The sequence below is a fragment of the Cannabis sativa genome, chromosome 7 (genome assembly GCF_029168945.1).
Source record: "Cannabis sativa cultivar Pink pepper isolate KNU-18-1 chromosome 7, ASM2916894v1, whole genome shotgun sequence".
NCBI classification, from domain to species: Eukaryota; Viridiplantae; Streptophyta; class Magnoliopsida; order Rosales; family Cannabaceae; genus Cannabis; species Cannabis sativa.
In genome coordinates, this window is record NC_083607.1 from 11,580,831 (window position 1) to 11,599,091 (window position 18,261).

Sequence of the window (18,261 nt, forward strand, 5' to 3'; positions counted from 1 at the left end):
TAGTTTGAAGCAAGTAACGGGTACTGTAGAAGTGATGTGTACTCCTGAACTGCAGATGTGGTTGAGACGTCCAATCTGTATCTTAATTTCCCGCTAGAGTCTTTATCACATTGTACGAACAAGGATTTTCGTTGATCTGGTCACTTAAAGTGACCACTATAATACAAAACAAAATGGCATTTTTTCTTTATTTTGGTAATAATTTACTTTTTTGCTATCATATAAAAAATTAAAACAAAAAGAAAGACTTTAAATGTACAAAAACAACATAAATACATAAAACGTGCACAAAAAAATTATTTTAAAAATTTATACATTTTGAAAATATATTACATGAAATCATACATTTTAATTTAATCATTAAATAATATAGGGACACGATTTTGTTCCGTGATTGTACTTTCACGGAATGTATTCCGTGATGTACGGCAGCCGTTGAATCGGAGAGTTATTTGATTTGAGGGCTGAGATTGATCTAGGGGTAATTAGGGTTAAAAAATAGTAACATACCACACTCATGGAACAAATTGTAGAGCCCCCTATCTACCTAAGATTTTGCCATTGACGGCAAAGGCAAGGATGCTATTGAAGAGAAGTTGAAAGATTTCTCCTCCGACCACAATGCTCTGAGCATAACTCTTAGGGAAAATGCTCTCGTGGAGGTTCAGGGTATTAACTACTAGGCTCTTTGATGACTTTGCCTTTGCGAGGCTATCCTTTTTATTAACTATTTTTTTTCTATGCAGTTATGACGAGCACGCTTAAGGGCATGCTGAAGAGGAAGTTGGGTGACTCTTCCGAAGAGACGTCTCCTACTAGGCAACATAGACAGGAAGACGCCCCTCCTTTGACCAGTTCAGACTTGAGTCTCAAATTCCCCCGTCTCGGGCTTGGATAAAAAATTCCATCAGATTCAACCCTAGAGGTGGAAGAATTATGGATCTGGAGGTACCAAACTCTCTTTCTGTAGAGTGAACCCCGTACAAAAAATTTTCAAATTCTCACCCACAGTTGCTCGATCAAAGCTTGCTAAATCATCCAAAGACACTTTTGGTGTTGATATTGTTAACATTGAGAGGCTTAATTTTCTTATGCCTGCTCTTGAGGGTCACCTTGGAAAATCAAACAAGACTACCATGGCGGTGCAGCCTGAGACAGGATAGGCCAATGATGTGATCTGTGTTTATTAAGACTATTTAATGGTCGAGGTAAATAAGCAATTGAAAGGATGTGATCACCTACCCCTCGAACTTCTGATTGGAGGCCTACTGAAGGAACATACCAGAGTGAGTTTGTAACCTTTAAATTGTTGCATGGTACATGCTATTCAATCTTTTAACTTGCCAATTTTTTTAATTCTTTTTTTATTTTTTAGACCTACATGAAGCTCGGATATGCTTATTTTCAAGCCAAATCTACAGCTCTCCAGTCCAATTTTGCGTTCACCGAGCTGGAAAAAGCTTTGAAAGCCACCAAGGATGAAGTTCACCAGAGAAGCACCCAACTTGATGAGGTGAATAAGCAACTAACTATCGCAAATAACAAGATCAAGGAGTTAAGGTAGCACCTATACAACATGTCGTATGCTACAAAGTTAGAAGAAGATCTGGAACAAGAGTAAAAAAAGGTTCCGTGAACTTACCAACGAGAGAGAAGGCCTCCAGAAACTCCTCCAAAATAAAGAGACAAATATTAAGGATCTGACTAGAACTCTCATGGAAAAGGAGGAATCCCACTAGAATGAGAAGTCAACTCTTGAAGAGGAGAAAAAATAAGTTAATGAGGTGTTTGCAGCTAAGAGAGATGCCCACGCTAAAGACATAAAACATCACGAGTCTATTGCTGCGGAAGTACTTTATGGGTTTTGGAAGGCTAATCCCAAGGTAAATTTGTCACATGCTAAAAATTATGCCAAATTATGCACAAGATTTAGCATTGTGCCAAATTTGGCCCATAATAAATTTCACCTTTTTTATTTACTATAGTGTCATTAATTATTATGATTCATTAACTTTTACATAACTTTATCTTCTTTATTTACTACATTACCATTATATAAGCAATAAAAATGTTGACGCAATTTTTTATCAACTGATCTAAGAAGATCAAAAAAAAAAAATAATAGGACTGCGCTAAATTAATTTTGCTAAAAAAAATCGCAATAAATAAAAAAGGATACTAGGAATTTATAGTAGTTCACCCCCATGTCGCGATGGTAATGTGGCTACGTCTACTTTATTTTTTATTATTCAGTTCTAGCACACCAGATTTATGTTCTCAAGAGTGTGTGGATAATAGTACAAAAAGAGATTTCTAGGCAAAATCTATATCGATCGAAGCTCATGAATAAAAGGCTCATGGGAGACCCAATACCATAAACTTAATAATAATGGTGGTGTTAATGTTCATGGGAACAATACACCAATGGAAGCGAGATTAGAGAATGGTCTTTAACTTTTGGTAAGTGTGTATGTTAATTGTAATTGTATGGAAGCTTGGTGTCGTACCAATATAAATAACTGAAGGAAAACGTGAAGAGAGAAGGTCTCTAGGGATTATGTGTTCTAGGCACTATAAAGAGCTTCAAGATCTAGAATATGATCAAAGGTCGGGTCAAAGGTCTTTTATTGAGCCGTCTCAAACCTTAGTCTATCGTTGTCTTTATATAGGCCTATGATTTGTTTGTGATCCCCCACAATTCGGGGTATCTCACTTCTAATCCCGTATCTTTTTCTAAAATAATGAATAAAAAATACAAACAAATAAAGATCTAAATATCCCATAGTCATAGGCAAATATTTCACAATTATTGTGTTTCTCGTTGAAGATGGTTATTTCCATTTTCTTTTGAACTTGCTTATGTGGCATTGTGCTTTGGGAATGGTAAATTGGAGAAAGTTGACCATATGGGATGGCACACCTAAATAGAGAGTCACAAGTGTTTTGAAACAACTCTCCTAACATCCCCTTATGGTCCACACTTAATAAAACTAATTAATTCCCAAGTAAAGTGTGCTAACTTGTCTTTTAGCCTAATTTTGAGCTAGATAACTTTAGAAATATGCTATGACCATGAGAAATGCCTAGAACATTCTTGAATAAATCTTTCAAATTCAAGTTGAACCAAGTCTTTTAGATAAAAATTGAGAAACTTATATCTATTTTATTGAAGGGTAGTAAGTACATTTCACCAACAAATCTGACATATGCCATGTCATCATGATTCGTGCCACCTCAATTTGGCCCAAGTTGGTCATACATGTTCTCGGACACCTCAGGGTATGTTTTAACTTATTTTTTTTATGGTGAGCTATATTTTGGGGGTTTTGGGGTTCCAAAATCTCATCTGGACGTTGAAAACCCTAACGGGAAACCTGTGCCATCTTTTTAGTGCTAAAAGATGCCATTGGTACGCTAGGGCTTATGGGAATACCTTTATGGTGTTTCTTGCATAGTTTTATCATATCGATGCTAGCAAAACACTTTCCCACATTAGTTCTTGGCTAATTAGTGGGAGAGACCTGTGCCATCTTTTAGGTCACAAAGATGGCACAAGTCGGCCATAGGTGTTCTACACCTCTTTGTGACTTTTCTCACTTGCTTTTGTTCCCTTGATGTTGGAAATATACTTCGGGCAAAAAAACTCCTCCCCGTTTGATGTGACTGACCTGTGTCACTTTTTCGTGCACAAAGATGGCAAAGGTCAGCAAGGTGGTTTTCTACACCACTTGCTGGCCTTCCTCACTTAGTTTTGATGTGTTGATGATGAAAAAAATACTCTTGGAAAAAAAATCTCTTTGCCATTTGGGGTTGCTGACCCGTGCCACTCATTTGTGCACAAAGATGGCACAGGTCGGTTAGGTTAGTATTTGAGTGAAAAATAGTTTCTGTTACTGGTGTTGTAATCCTTCACCACTTTTGGATAAGTCTTCTTTGGTGTTTTGAGAGTAGAAACCCATGTCATCTTTTTATGCCAAAAGATGGCACAGGTCGGCCATGCTGGAATGGCCTCCTTGTGCACTCTTGACTTTATGTTCAAATTTTAGCCATTTCATGCTTAAATAACTCAAGTCATTGTTAATTTCCTTGTCGAACTGAGGTATATATAGGGTGAAAAGGGTGAAAACCCTTATGCAGGCCAATAAACAATAGGTTGGGCACACTTGGGTGTGGATCCCCGCACGAAATGGTTGCTCAATATTGTCATGAGTTTTTTAGAGGTGTTATGGGCCTCCAAGTAGAATGTTTTAACTTATTTGGTCTTTGCGAGTCTTGGTCAAAGTCGCAGGGTTGACTTTTTAACTCTTCAAAAATTGGGTGTAACAAAAATAAATAAATAATGATGTTTGTATATTTTCAATAAAATATTAAATGATAATCAATAATAATTATATTTTTTTACATTTTTAAATTGGAGCACAATTACAAGTAATGGGCTCACGTAAATTTATTTTTGTGCCAAATTTAGCACGAATTTTATATCTTACATTGGAGATGGTCTCTAATAACTTTTGTAAAATATTAGTCTAAAATAATATTTAGTGAAAAGAGAGTGTGGAGTGAAAAAAAAAAGTAGTTGTGAATAGAAAATAGTAGTACCTAGTTTGTGGTAACAAACCATGTATATATATCTTATAATAAATGTGGCTATCTCATCAAAATTACTAGTTTAATAATTTTTTTTTTTTTGTAAAATTTAATGATTAAAACTAACACGGTTAAATCAATTAATTAATTAATAAATTTTTTTGAAAAAAAAAAATTTTAATATTTAAATCTAATTTATTTATTAAAACATAATATAGATAATTATTTAAAAGTATCAACAAAATTAAATAATTTTTTTTCATAAATCTTAATGTAAATTTAAGTTAGGCGTTGGTTCAATTAATTAATTATACTTTATAACAAATTTGTTAGTTATATTGTTTAAAATATCTAAACTTATTTACTTATTTTATTGTTTAATAAAATTAGTTAGATATATTTTCTAATAAATAAATTTCAAACAAGATTAAATTTTATATATTTTAGAAATATTATTGAATGGTCACTTCAAAAAATAACTACCTTTAGTCACAATATATATTTTTTTTACTAAATGTGCCTTTTAGTCACAACAAAAAGTCACTTATAATTAAAACATAATATTTAGATACAAGTTGTTAACAAGTATTGTGACTATAAACACATTTAATCACAACAAAAATTATAATTTTTGTGACAAATATTTTTAGTTACAGACTTTTTAATCACAACTTTTTTACTTTTAGTCACAAATTATGTTGTGACTAAAAGTTATTATTATTATTATTATTATTATTATTATTATTATTATTATTATAGTAACTCTAATAAAACTTTAAACAAATATACATTGTACACCTAGTATACAATTATACATATATATAATTTTAATATTGCAATAAAAAAGAAATATAATCCTTTCCAAATATTATTATGAATCAGTTAAATCATTAAACTCACAAGAATGTTGAGCTTTCCTTGGAAAATTGATGAAACAGCTTCCATAAGTTTTTCTCTTTGATCTCCTTGCGAAACATCGCACACTGAACCAGTTACCTTGAAACCCTTCTTTTTCCACTTTTCCAAACACTTCTCCAACTCACTTTCCTTGCGACAACACGTGTGAACTATGGCTCCAAATTTTGCAAGTTCTTCCACTATGGCATGCCTAAAAAAGGAATTTAAAAGGTTTTTTGATTTTAATAAATATCCAAGCTAAAGGCAGAGTACATAAACAGACAGCATTCACATTTCTCACATGTGATATTATCCTTGATACCACATATTCACACAAAAAAAAAAGTGAAAAAGTGAAAAAACAAGCTTAAAGAAGTTTTCTTCTTTCTTTTTATGATAGTCGTACTTTGCATAACATAATAATAATTAGCATTATTTAGATACCCTATTCCTCGAGATCCACCGGTAACGAGAGCTGTTTTTCCCTCAAGACTCCACCTCATTTCAAGATTCGTATAATTCTTTGGTTCAGCCATATTATTATTGTTCATCTAATTCTGATCGACTTTACTTTGCTTATTATGCATAATGCATGTCTTATTTAATAGCTAGCTATAGTTTGAAGCACAGTAATGGCTACTGTAGTAGTGATATGTCCTATGAGGTGGTTGAGACGTCCACTCCATATTTTAATTTCTCTCTAGAGTCTTTATGACAGTGTACAAACGAAAATTCTCGCTGATCTGGTCAATTATGGTGACCACTATAATACAAAACATAGTGGCATTTTTTCTCATATAGCTGATAAAAATTTACTTTTTTGTTCTCCTATAGAAAATTAAACAAATAAAGAAAACTTAATTTTTTTTTAAAAAAAAATACGGTTTCTACAGTAACTTTTCCAAAATAGCTTTTTCAAACATTTCAAATCTGAAATCATCGTGAACTCACCCAAACAATTTAAACTTTACTCAATAATCGAGGTAGCTTCTCCAAACAATACCACAAACAATGTAAAAGTTTTTTGCGATTACTATGAATGCCGACGAGAAAACTTTTGCCAATCACCATGAACTCCGGCAAAAAGCTTTTTCCGATCAGCCATATGACAGCACGACCAACGATAGATATCTCCACGAAAAGTTGATGAGAGAAGATCACGATTGATGCAGATCTCCATGAACGCTTAATTACTTACCAAATTTTCTATGTTTTTCTTAGTAAAAAAATTTGATGTTGATTAGTGTTACACCCAAAATTCGGCTACTATCTCAATAAAGGACACGTGTCAGGATAAAGGAAATGTGAATCGATGTAATTACTTTTTATAGAATAACTCATTAATTATGTAAGTATCAGAGTATTTTTGTACCACGCTGACTGTAATGTCTTAGGCGAGGAATCAATGTACAAACTTGCACTTAGTATATTAGCGAGAAATCATATGTCACTTATTGTGAATAGCAAGACATCGAGGACAGAACACATTGGAAGGTGAAAGCAACATATATATATATATATCAATTACGAAAGCCCTTAGAGTACAAACTAAGTGCAACGACCGTTTCGGCTCAAAACCGAGTAAGCGAGGTGCCCGTCTCGCTATGGGAAGACTACCTATAAGCTTCATCCAGTGAGCATTACCGAGGCCTACAATCCTGGTAAGCCAGAAGATAACATTCAAATGAGCCTCGAAGAACTCTTTAAGAATCGCAATCGACATCAGACATGCATTGTCGACCTCAGAAGGGAGAAGGGCCCCAGCTTGCTATTGGGATCACTGTAACCAAGTTTCTGTCGAGACATCTCCAGATACAACAATTAAATATGTGTTTAATACACGATTGTTTTGACCCAGTAAAAGCAGAAAAATCACATCTATACAATTTTCAAATCATAAACCGCATTTATACTACATGATATGTAATCAAATCCCATGATTTTAAGGATGATTGTTGTAAACATATTACAGCCAACTTTGTAATTTACTGACCACTATGTAATTATAGAGAGTGGCAAACAAGATCAAAAAAGGGGACGAAAAAAGACTCATACAGGAGAGTTCCTAAAAAACAATCAGAAATCTGAATAAGATTGACTCGTGGACTATGCAGAATTTTAACTGCAAAACCACGTAAAAAACCCTGTCTTCATACTATTATTTCTATAGCTTTTATTCTTTCTATGCAAAATCACTATTGTGAGGCTCAAATTTAGTTAATGAAAGTCTGTGTTAGCCGTTTGGTGCTTTCATTGAGAGCCTCTGTGAAAAAGTTCAGAAAAAAAAACCCTCCCTTCTTTTGAAGAAAAATAACCTCCTTCATGGCTGAAAATCCAAAAAAAGTTAACACCCCACATGAGGAAACCAATCATTGTTTTGGGAAAGAGCCCATGGGCTCCAAAAAATCTACCAATCCGTAGTCCAAAAGGACCACTTGTTCCAAGAGGGCTCAACCTGAGGGTGGTCCTAGTGTGCGGATATCACACGATCCTAGAGAACTCGACCCGACATTGGTCATAGTACGCGAACAATGAGCTCGAGGAGAACTCAGTGTCGGAATAGTAGAAACCGTAGGACGAAGGATGAAGAGCTCAATCGTCGAGGTGCCCAATCTGTGGGAGAAGGAACTTATGAAACAGAAAACCGCTGCCTAAGGCCAGGGCGGCATAGGGGACGAATGCTTAAAATCAACCTAAACTTGGAGTGAGAGACCACGAGGGAGACCTCGTGGCTCACGAACCAAGCGAGGAAAAGGCCCGAGAAGAACAACCCGGGGAAAATGAGACACTCCCTGAGAACCAGAACAAACAGTCAGATAGGACACAACCGGAAACTGATGAACGAGAAATCCCTCATGAGAATGAGGAGGATCTTGGGACTCAACCGGGAGAACGGAGGTCACCAGCAAGAAATCACCAATGTTCTTCACAAACCCATAGAGTGAGGACTTTTACAGACCCTGATGGGGGAAATACGACAAACTGCTCTCGGGAGAAAAGAACGGAGCGTGAAGAAGCAAGTCTGACTTGGAGGCGGTCTAGAACCCATAGTTGATCAACTCGAAGAGGGGAAAGTACTCAACGAGCTAATGATCGAGAAAGTATGGGAACCAGTAAATCTGCAGGCCACTCAAAGACAAGGTCTATGAGTAGGGCGCGATCTGTGAGTAAGACAAGGTCTGCCAATAATTACTCCCAACCGGATCTGCAAGAGCACTTAAATAAGAAGAAACCTGACCTTTGCCAATAGCTAGGTCCAAAGCAAGAAGATCCAATCCAATTGTGGATAAACAAGCTGGAGGACAAGTTCAGGATATATCAAGTGGGGGAATTAGGGAAACTATCTGGATACGACTCTGACGAGGAGCTTGAGCCCTATCATCCAAACATAATGAATACCCATTTTCCTTCAGAATTCAAAAACCTACATTTCTCGTAATACGACGAAACCACTAATCTGGTCTCGCATTTGAACAACTTTAACAAAATAATGCGAGCGAGTAATGTGACGAACAATTTACGCTGTATTTTGTTCCCCACCTCGCTTGTTGGAATAGCGAGTAGCTGGTTTAACAAGTTTACTCATCATTCAATAACTTCTTGGGAGCAGTTGTCCAAGGATTTCAAGAAGCAATTTCAGGATGCTAAGGATCGGTGACCCGAAGCGGCCTCACTAACCAATATAAAGCAACAGCCCGACGAGACACTTAAGGCATACTTAAGTCATTTTAGCACGGCTATAGCTAAGGTTAGAAATTATTTGGATGACATCACGCAACTTACAACCCTTTTGGTGGGGATCTCTACTGATCCATTGACCGTAGGGGCCGAGTTGTGGGATGACTTTCAAGGACGTCCTATGAGAAGCAACACTGAGTTCAACGAAAGAGCTCAGGTGTTCGTTCGGAAGGAAAAGGCCCAATAGGAAATGAATCTATTGAAAACAAGCTCTGGAGGCAAACCCAGCAATGTTTCAACAGGAACTGTTTCCACTAGAATTGATAACTCGCGGGCTTCTGGTTCGAAAAGAAAGGAGAGAGTTAAGGAACCGTCGAAGGATGAAAAGAAACAGAAGAAGCATGACAAATACGTGCCAGTGTATACTATTTATACCGAGCTTAATGAAACTCAAGAGAATATTTACCTCGCACATGAGCAGAAGGTGGCCTTTGGCAAACCCGAGCCTATGAGGAATTAGAGAAGCAAAAAAGATCCTAACAAATATTGTAAATTCCATAAGGATATTGGGCATACGAACGACGAATATCACCAATTGAAAGATGAGATAGAAAGTCTCGTCGTTTATGGCCATTTTAAACAGTACATGAAAAGACAAGGCTAGGGAAACAACTAGCCCAGTCTGCCTAATAACCCAAACAACCAGGGGTTACAACCTATTCCTGTTGAAGGAGAGGACATCCTGGTTACTTCGGGAGGACCACATATCGTAGGGGAAAGCAATAATGCCCAGAAAAGATATGTGATAGAGATAAAGAACGAGCAGTTGGCTTTTCCCCCAAAACCTTCTAAGAAGGTGAAATTGAGGAACCTCCCATCGTATTCACAGAGCAAGATGAGAAAAACGTGAGATATCCTCACGTCGATCCATTGGTGATAACCATTCAACTTGCCAATAAAAGGAGGCCCTTGGATTCCGAGAGGCAAGGGGCACTAAAACATGAAGTTGACAAGTTGTTAGTCAACGATTTTATACGCGAGGTATTTTATCCCTCATGGATAGCCAATCCTGTTCTCGTCCCAAAACCTAACGGAACTTGGAGAACTTGTATTGAATTCTCCGATCTGAATAAGGCATGCCCAAAAAGACTGTTTTCCACTTCCAGGATCGACCAATTAGTGGATGCAACTACTGGGAACAAGCTTATGTCGTTTATGGACGTATATTCTGGATATAACTAGATAAAAATATTTGTCCCAGATCAAGAACATACAAGTTTCGTAACCAACATGAGACTCTATTGTTATAAAGTCAAGTCGTTCGGACTGAAGAATGTTGGGGCAACGTCTCAACGACTAGTAAACGAAATGTTTGCAAAATATGGAGGTTTACGTCGATGATATGTTGGTAAAATCAATAAAGAGTAAGGATCATACCTCAGACCTCGCGGAATGCTTTAAAATATTAAAAAAGTATAACATGAACCTAAACCCCAAAAAATGTTCCTTTGGAGTCTCCTTTGGAAAGTTTTTTGGATTCATAGTTAATGCGAGGGGTATTGAGGCAAATCCTGAAAAAATTAAGGCATTAATAGACATGCCATCCCCGACAAAGCCTAATGATTTACAGGCCTTGACAGGAAGAATGGTGGCACTTAACAGATTCATTTCAAAGTCAACTGATAAATGTGTGCAGCTCTTCAACATACTGCGAGGCAACAAAACGTTCGACTGGAAAAAGGAGTGTGAAGAGGCCTTTCAGAGCATAAAAAGGCATCTCGCAACACCTCCGATTTTGGTGAAACCCATAACTAGAGAGATGTTATTTCTTTATTTAGCCATCTCGGAATATGCGATTAGTGCAGCTATAGTGAGAGAAGAGGGTAAGCACAAGCAACCTATTTACTATGTAAGTAAAAGGTTACTAAGGGAAAAATCCAGGTATCCCCCTCTGGAAAAACTCGCGTTATGCCTAGTCCACGCGTCACGCTAACTACGGCCATACTTCCAGGCTCACCCCATAAAAGTGTTAACCGATCAGCCCTTGAGACAAGTTTTATCAAAACCAGATGCTTCTAGAAGATTGATAAAATGGTCGATTGAACTAGGACAGTTTGATATAACATAGCATCCTCAAACATTTATCAAGGGCCAAGCTTTAGCTGACTTCTTGATAGAAGGTATAACTCCAGAAAAAATCCCACCTGATCAGCAAGACTCGAAAACTTGGAAGTTATATGTGGATGGCCCATCCAACGAACAGGGTTTGGGTGCAGGGATAATATTAATATCGCCGAAAGGCTTTAAGTTTCACTGTGCTCTGAGGTTCCAATTTGACGCATCAAATAACGAGGTTGAATATGAAGCCTTGATTGCCTGTTTAAAGATAGCAGAGGCCTGAAATGTTAAAAATCTCATTTGTCATAGTGATTCACAACTGATCGTGAACTAGGTCCTTAGGGAATACCAATCCAAAGGCTTGAAAATCACGAACTATTTAGAGAAAGTTTGGAAAACTTGGAAAGATTCGATTACTTTAAAATCAAACAAATTGTGAGAGAACAAAACTCCAACGCCCATGCCTTAACAAAGCTGGCCTCGCAGAATGATCTGGATGAACTAAATCTGGTTCTGGTAGAAATGCTGAGTGAGCCAAGTATATGTGAAACTGAAGAAGTTGAGATGATAGATAGCTCTCCAACATGGATGACGCCTATTATAAACTATTTACTCGATGAGCAACTTCCAAATGACAAAAATAAGGCACAAAAACTATTGTATACAGTGCCTCGCTACACAATGATCGAAGGCAACCTATATAGAAGAGGGTATTTGATGCCCCTACTTCGGTGTGTTCCTTCAGCAGAAGCAAACGAAATCATTAGAGAAATTCATGAAGGCTTCTGTGGGGATCATGCGGGGTGGCAAAGTCTGTCTGAAAAGATCATTAGACAAGGATATTACTGGCCAATGATTAATAAGGAAACACATGAGTTTGCCAAGAAATGTGATAAGTGTCAGAGGTTTTCACATATACCTCGCGTACCGCCAATAGAACTTAGAATGATGACCTCGCCCTACACATTTGCTAAATGGGGGATCGACCTAATTGGGGCATTACCCACTGGGCGAGGAAGAGCTAAGTATGCGGTGGTAGCAGTCGACTTCTTCACTAAATGGACGGAGGCCGAGCCCCTCGTCTCCACAACCTGCAAGATTGTCAAGAACATTATCTGTAGGTTTTGAATTCCCATGAAGATAGTATCTGATAATGGAAACCAATTTGATGGCAACTTGTTCACTGAATTCTGGGAGAGGAATAAAATTATCAAAAGCTTCTCGTCAGTATCCAGGCCTTAGGCAAATGGACAAGTGGAAGTCGTTAATAAAACCCTAAAGGATACTATCAAGAAGACGTTAGATGCTACCAAAGGCATATGGGTTGACGAGCTACCTCAGGTGCTCTGGGCCCACAGAATTACCGAGAAAATAGCCACGGGACACACTCCTTTCTCGCTAGCATTTGGCTCGGAAGCAATGCTGCCTGTTGAAGTGAATATATCGACTCACAAAAGAGAGTTTTATAATCAAGAAGAAAACCACGAACTTTTAAAATTGTCCTTGGATCTACTTGAGGAAAAATGAACTCAGTCACAAATCACCAACGCCGCATACCAACACCGAGTCACAGGATACTTCAATAAAAAAGTCAAGAAAAGACTATTCAATGTTGGAGACTTGGTGTTAAGACGAGTCTTTGCAAATACGAGAGATGCATCAGTAGGAGTGTTCAACCCGAACTGGGAGGGTCCCTATGTCATTGAAGTAGTAGTTGGAGCCGGAGTGTATAAATTGGCTCGACTTGATGGCTCGCTAATAAAGAACTACTAGAACGTAGAACATTTACGACCCTACTATCAATAAATAAATGATGTAACTCGCATTACTGATGTAAACTTTAAACTTCAGTTATGAATAAAGAGAATCATTTATATTAAGTAATTACAAAATTTCATTCTTTAAATTACTTAAGGCATTTATGTATGACTAACTAAAATTCATTTGGAAATATATTGTATAATGCAAACCCGCCATTTCATTTTTTTTTTTTTTTGAAATTCAAAGGTTCTCAACTAAACCTCTTTGACGAAAGTGGAGTCGAACCGTTATAACTCCCTGACCAAATCTTTTTGACGAGAAAAGGGTCGAATCGTTATAACACCTTGATCAAACCTTTTTGACGAAGAAGGGATCAAACGACTATAATTTTTGATTTATAACCTATCTGACGGGAGAGGAAAATCAAAAGTTATAACTCTCGTATAAAACTGAATACTAACGGTTCTCGCGAGCAAGGAAAGTACTAAATGAGGCATCACGACACCTTCATAAAAGTACTTAAACCTAGAAAATGGATAGATAATATAAGTATTCAAACGAGAAAATTAAAAATATACCAAGTGATAAAATCCTTAAGGTATATTTAAGGTTGCTTACGGCAGATTATAACTGCAATTGCGAGGCAGAATTGACAACCGCTCGAAAATTATAAGGTTTGGTAGATTATTAGCTACTTAAACAAGAAGATTACGAGCAATGGAGAAACCCAAAAGTGTTGTATATTTGATCAAAATATAGTTATTTGCACTGTGAATAAAAACGCAAGCAAATACAATTGTATTGAGTTTAAATGAAAACAGTACAAGGAAATTAAGATGAGAAAAACCTAAGACTGGTTACAAACTTGTCTTTACAAAAATGACACTAGGGGCGAACCATTAAGTCATTCTCCTAAGTAGAGGATGAGAGAGAAAGACCGTCTACACATAGCTTGGAGAAAGACCGGCTACACATAGACGAGAAAGACCGTCTTCATGTAGAGGGCCTTGATCTCTGCACAGACCCTATTCTCCTCATCATTAGAAGATCCCATTTCCTGAAGCCTCAAGAAATTTCTCAAAACTGGAGAGAGGCTGACGCAGAGATCTCCTGGCACAGGTTAGGGTGTTGGGTTGGCTGGATTCTCTGAAAGAAACCACGCCAACTTCCTTCCCAGATCCACCTGAAACCATGCCAATCTTCCTTTGGAATTCTTCATCAGCCTAAGGAGGATCTTTGAGATCGATCACAAGATCTATACCCTCTGGGATCACTTGTGGGGATCGGCCATGGCAGGCTACGAGGTTCCCCTAGTTTGGATTGGTCGGAAGCTCCTCAGCCGTGGAGTCCATCGTTTCCAGCTCCGGTTGAAGCTTGGAGTCTGTAGGAAGAAATGGAAAATGGTTGGTGCATTTGGGTATTATGAGTCTGGAAATATAAACTTCTGAACTCAGAAGAGACATTTTGGCAGGAAGGAAGTAATCCATTCTGAAAATGGATTTCACTAAAGAAGCCAGAGGTTTATGAAAATTGACAGGCTTGAGCCCCCGTTTTATACACAAAGTTCAGTGACAAGAAAGCCAAAGATTGAGAAATCTAACGGCTAGGAATCGTCCAGAATATGAATAGGCGATTCATAATGATCTTTGAAACTGTAAAACTGCTAGAATCAAAGGAGGCGTCCTTTCCAAGAAAGGATTTTGGCAATAATGCCCTCCGTAATTATTAAAAAGCTCTTTTACTAAAAAAGAAATTTTTAAGGAGCAATTGTTATACCCGAAATTTAGCTGGAGGACACATGTCAAGGTAAAGGGAATGTGAATCGGTGCAATATCTTTTTATAGAATAACTCATTAATTGCGTAAGTATCAGAGTATATTTGTTACTCGCTAGTTGTAAGGTCTTTGGCGAGGAATCAATGTACGAACTGGCACTTAGTGTATTAACGAGAAACCATATGTCGCTAAAGGAGAATAGCGAGGCACCGGAGAAAAGTAACACATACCTTAGCTTACAATAAGCAAACTAATTGTACAAGTTTGATCGGCTCGAAGAACAAGAATGTGAGATGACCATCTCGCTACGAGGAAACTTCCTATAGTTTCCTCCAACTAACAGGAGCGAGGCTCATAACCCTAGCAAGTCAGAAGAATTCTGTATACTCGCGATCGACGTAAGACATATCTTGTCGACCTCAGAAAGAAGAATGGTTCCAGCTCACCATTGGGATCACTACAATCAAGTTTCTGTCGAGACATCTCCAGATTCAACAATTAAAGGCGTTTTTAATACACGATATTCTTGACCCAGTAAAAGCGAGAAAATCACAGCTATATAATTTTCAAAATCATACACCGCATTTACATTTTATGAAATATAATCAGATCTCATGATTTTAGGGATGATGACTGTAATCATATTTTGGTCAGCTTTGTAATTAACTGCCACTATGCAATTATAAATAGTGGCAAACAATCTCAAAAAGGGACGAAAAAACTCTTATGGAAGAGGCCTTGAAAAATACTCAGAAATCTGAATAAGATTGACTCGTGGATTATGCAAAATTTTAACTACAAAACCACGTAAAAAAACGTAGTGTTCATATTTTATTTTTCTATAGCTTTTATTTTTATGTGTTGAATTATCATCGTGAGTCTCAAATATGGTTAACGAAAATTTACGTTAATAATAATTATCCTTTTAATTAAGCAATTATCTAATAATATATTTAATTGATAATTAAAAGATAATTAACTTAATTTGATTTAAAATATTTAAACTTAATAAAATAATTAAAATAAATTAATCATGGACCTTTATATGTCACCCTACCCGTGTAGAATGGGCCTACAGGTGTGGGTCATATTTTAAGGTCAAAAATTAATTTCTCAATTTTGCCACAAATAAGAGTTATTATTTATTCTACTAATAAATAATAATTGATTAATTCTCATTAATATCTTATTTCACAAGGATTAAAATAAATATTATTTTCTTTAAAATAATATATCTCTATTTAATATTATATTTAACTAATTGATATAATATTAATGATACAATTCAGCCATTATTAATTAAAACAATAATTTCACAAATTATTATTTTGCCCTTAAGAATTTATTTCCCATAGAAATTAATTCTCACTTAAAATCCATTCATCAAATAAAATCTTCCCATATACACTATTGTATAAAGGTGACTCGGGGATCATGGACTAATATTTGAAGCTCCAATAAATCTAAGATTACTATCAATCTCATCAATAGAATAATTTCATTTGTTGATTCAATTATTACTCTACTATAAATGTAGAATTGTACTATTTGACAATATAAAATTATGTTTATAGAATTCTTACTTGTAGTCTATTAAAATAATCAATATTAGTTCACCTTTCAATTATTATTTCATAATTAGATTTGGTTAATGTATCATTTTACCCTTCTAATTATCTCTTGATTCATATTAATACAATGTGAATAGTTAATCCATAACTCATTATAAATTTGGATCTAACTGTTACCTTTCTTAAAATTAACACTACATTGAAACTAATATTCGATCTGTTAAAAAAGTTTTGATTCCACTATTGTATAACATGTTCTCAAGTACTCATATTATAAAGCTCCAAAAACAGAAGTTGTAAGAATCATCTTCTCTGAGAAACTTTAACGAGTGAAATAAAGAACTCAATGAACACAAACATGAGTTCATGTATATACTCAAGATTCAACTATTAATGATCACCCATTGGGATATGATAAATTCTTTTTATGGTAAACTAAAAGTTAATGAAAGATATTTATTACATATCGGTTCAGTCATGCATAATCTAATTATACACAGTACTTTTATTGCTTGTCCATCTACATATGTGATCCGAATCAAAATCACACATGCTAGAAGTATTGTGTCTAGTAAACTGTACTTACCAGTTTCATATTAAAAATTTTCTAGAAATTTAATATACTATTGAATTATTTTATTCATATCATATAATCTTGATTCTCTTGTACACCCTTACAAGATTATACCTTCTCCATATGAATAATGAATTTTCAGATATTTAATAATTGAACTGATATAACTAATATATAATTTATCATAAAGTCTCTCTCTTTTGAGTGTGTTATACGTATGAGGTGGTGAAAAGTCCTTGTTTTGAATCAGATTTTATATGTGTGTGCTGTGGTGTTCCTGCTGCGTTTAAGATTGTTGAGGAGTACTCCCAGTGGTGTTTGCTGCGGGTGTTATGGCTTCTAGCAGTCATGTGTTGGGTAATCTTGCTGATCAATATGAGAATTTCCAGATTGATGATGAAGAAGAAGGTGTTCTGATCGAGGGGGAGGGTGAGGGTGAGGAGCAGACCTTTGACGATAGGTGGTGCCTTGTAGGGAAGTTTCTTACAGGAAGGTCTATTGATTTCGATGCAATGAGACACCTTATGGCATCTCTATGGCAACCCGGGAAAGGTGTGTATGTGAAAGAGTTGGAAGCAAATCTTTACCTTTTTCAATTTTATCATGAAATTGATATACAAATGGTCATTGATGGTAGTCCATGGACCTTTAATAAGGTCCCTCTAATATTCCACCGATTGAAGAGTGGTGAGAATCCAAGAACGGTTCATTTGCACAAACTCGATATGTGGGTGCAGATTCATAATCTTAAAACTGGGTTCATGATGGATAAAGTGGTGCGTAGTGCGGGTAGTTATGTTGGAAATTATGTTAAGTCGGATCCGAAGAACTTTGTTGGTATTTGGAGGGATTACTTGAGGGTGCGTACGACGATCGATATTGAGAAACCTTTAAAGCGACGAATGAAGTTGTATAAAGAAAATGGTGAGTGGATATGGGCTATGTTTCAATACGAACATCTCCCAACGTTTTGTTTTATTTGTGGCATTATAGGCCACTCTGAGAGGTTTTGTGCTAAACGATTCGATCAAGATATTGATCAAATTGTTAAGCCTTATGGCATTGGCATGAAGGCACAGCTGAGAAGGCGACACCACCAAATCGGTACACAGTGGCTGCGTTCTGGTCCCGAGCAGCAGGCGACGGTGGCAACATTGGAGAAGAGTTCGGCTGACTGTGTGGCGACAGATGGTGAGGCTGATTCAGTGGCTAAAATCATGGAGATTGATTCTATGGTTAATGGCAATAGTATCAATACTGGGAGTGTTATAAAAGGAAAGAATGTGAATGTTCAGATTGA

At 36.4% G+C, this 18,261-nt stretch overlaps 1 protein-coding gene across 1 annotated transcript; it reads right to left on the reverse strand.

Annotated features, from left to right (window-relative positions):
• Positions 1-31: 31 nt before the first annotated feature.
• On the reverse strand, positions 32-6,085 carry LOC115697800 (tropinone reductase). The gene is made up of 3 exons (XM_030624932.2): positions 5,929-6,085; positions 5,488-5,695; positions 32-156 (listed from the first exon to the last, which is right to left on the reverse strand). Exons 1-3 carry the CDS (start codon positions 6,033-6,035, stop codon positions 145-147), a joined length of 327 nt encoding a protein of 108 aa, XP_030480792.1. The 5' UTR covers positions 6,036-6,085; the 3' UTR covers positions 32-144.
• Between the last annotated feature and the right edge of the window lie 12,176 nt (positions 6,086-18,261).

Excerpts from the sequence above, each read along its gene's own strand:
- LOC115697800 (XM_030624932.2), bottom strand. The coding sequence starts at position 6,035 with ATGAACAATAATAATATGGCTGAACCAAAGAATTATACGAATCTTGAA. Across the intron at positions 5,696-5,928 it reads GGTGGATCTCGAGGAATAGG|GCATGCCATAGTGGAAGAAC; the intron begins GTATCTAAATAA and ends TTCCTTTTTTAG.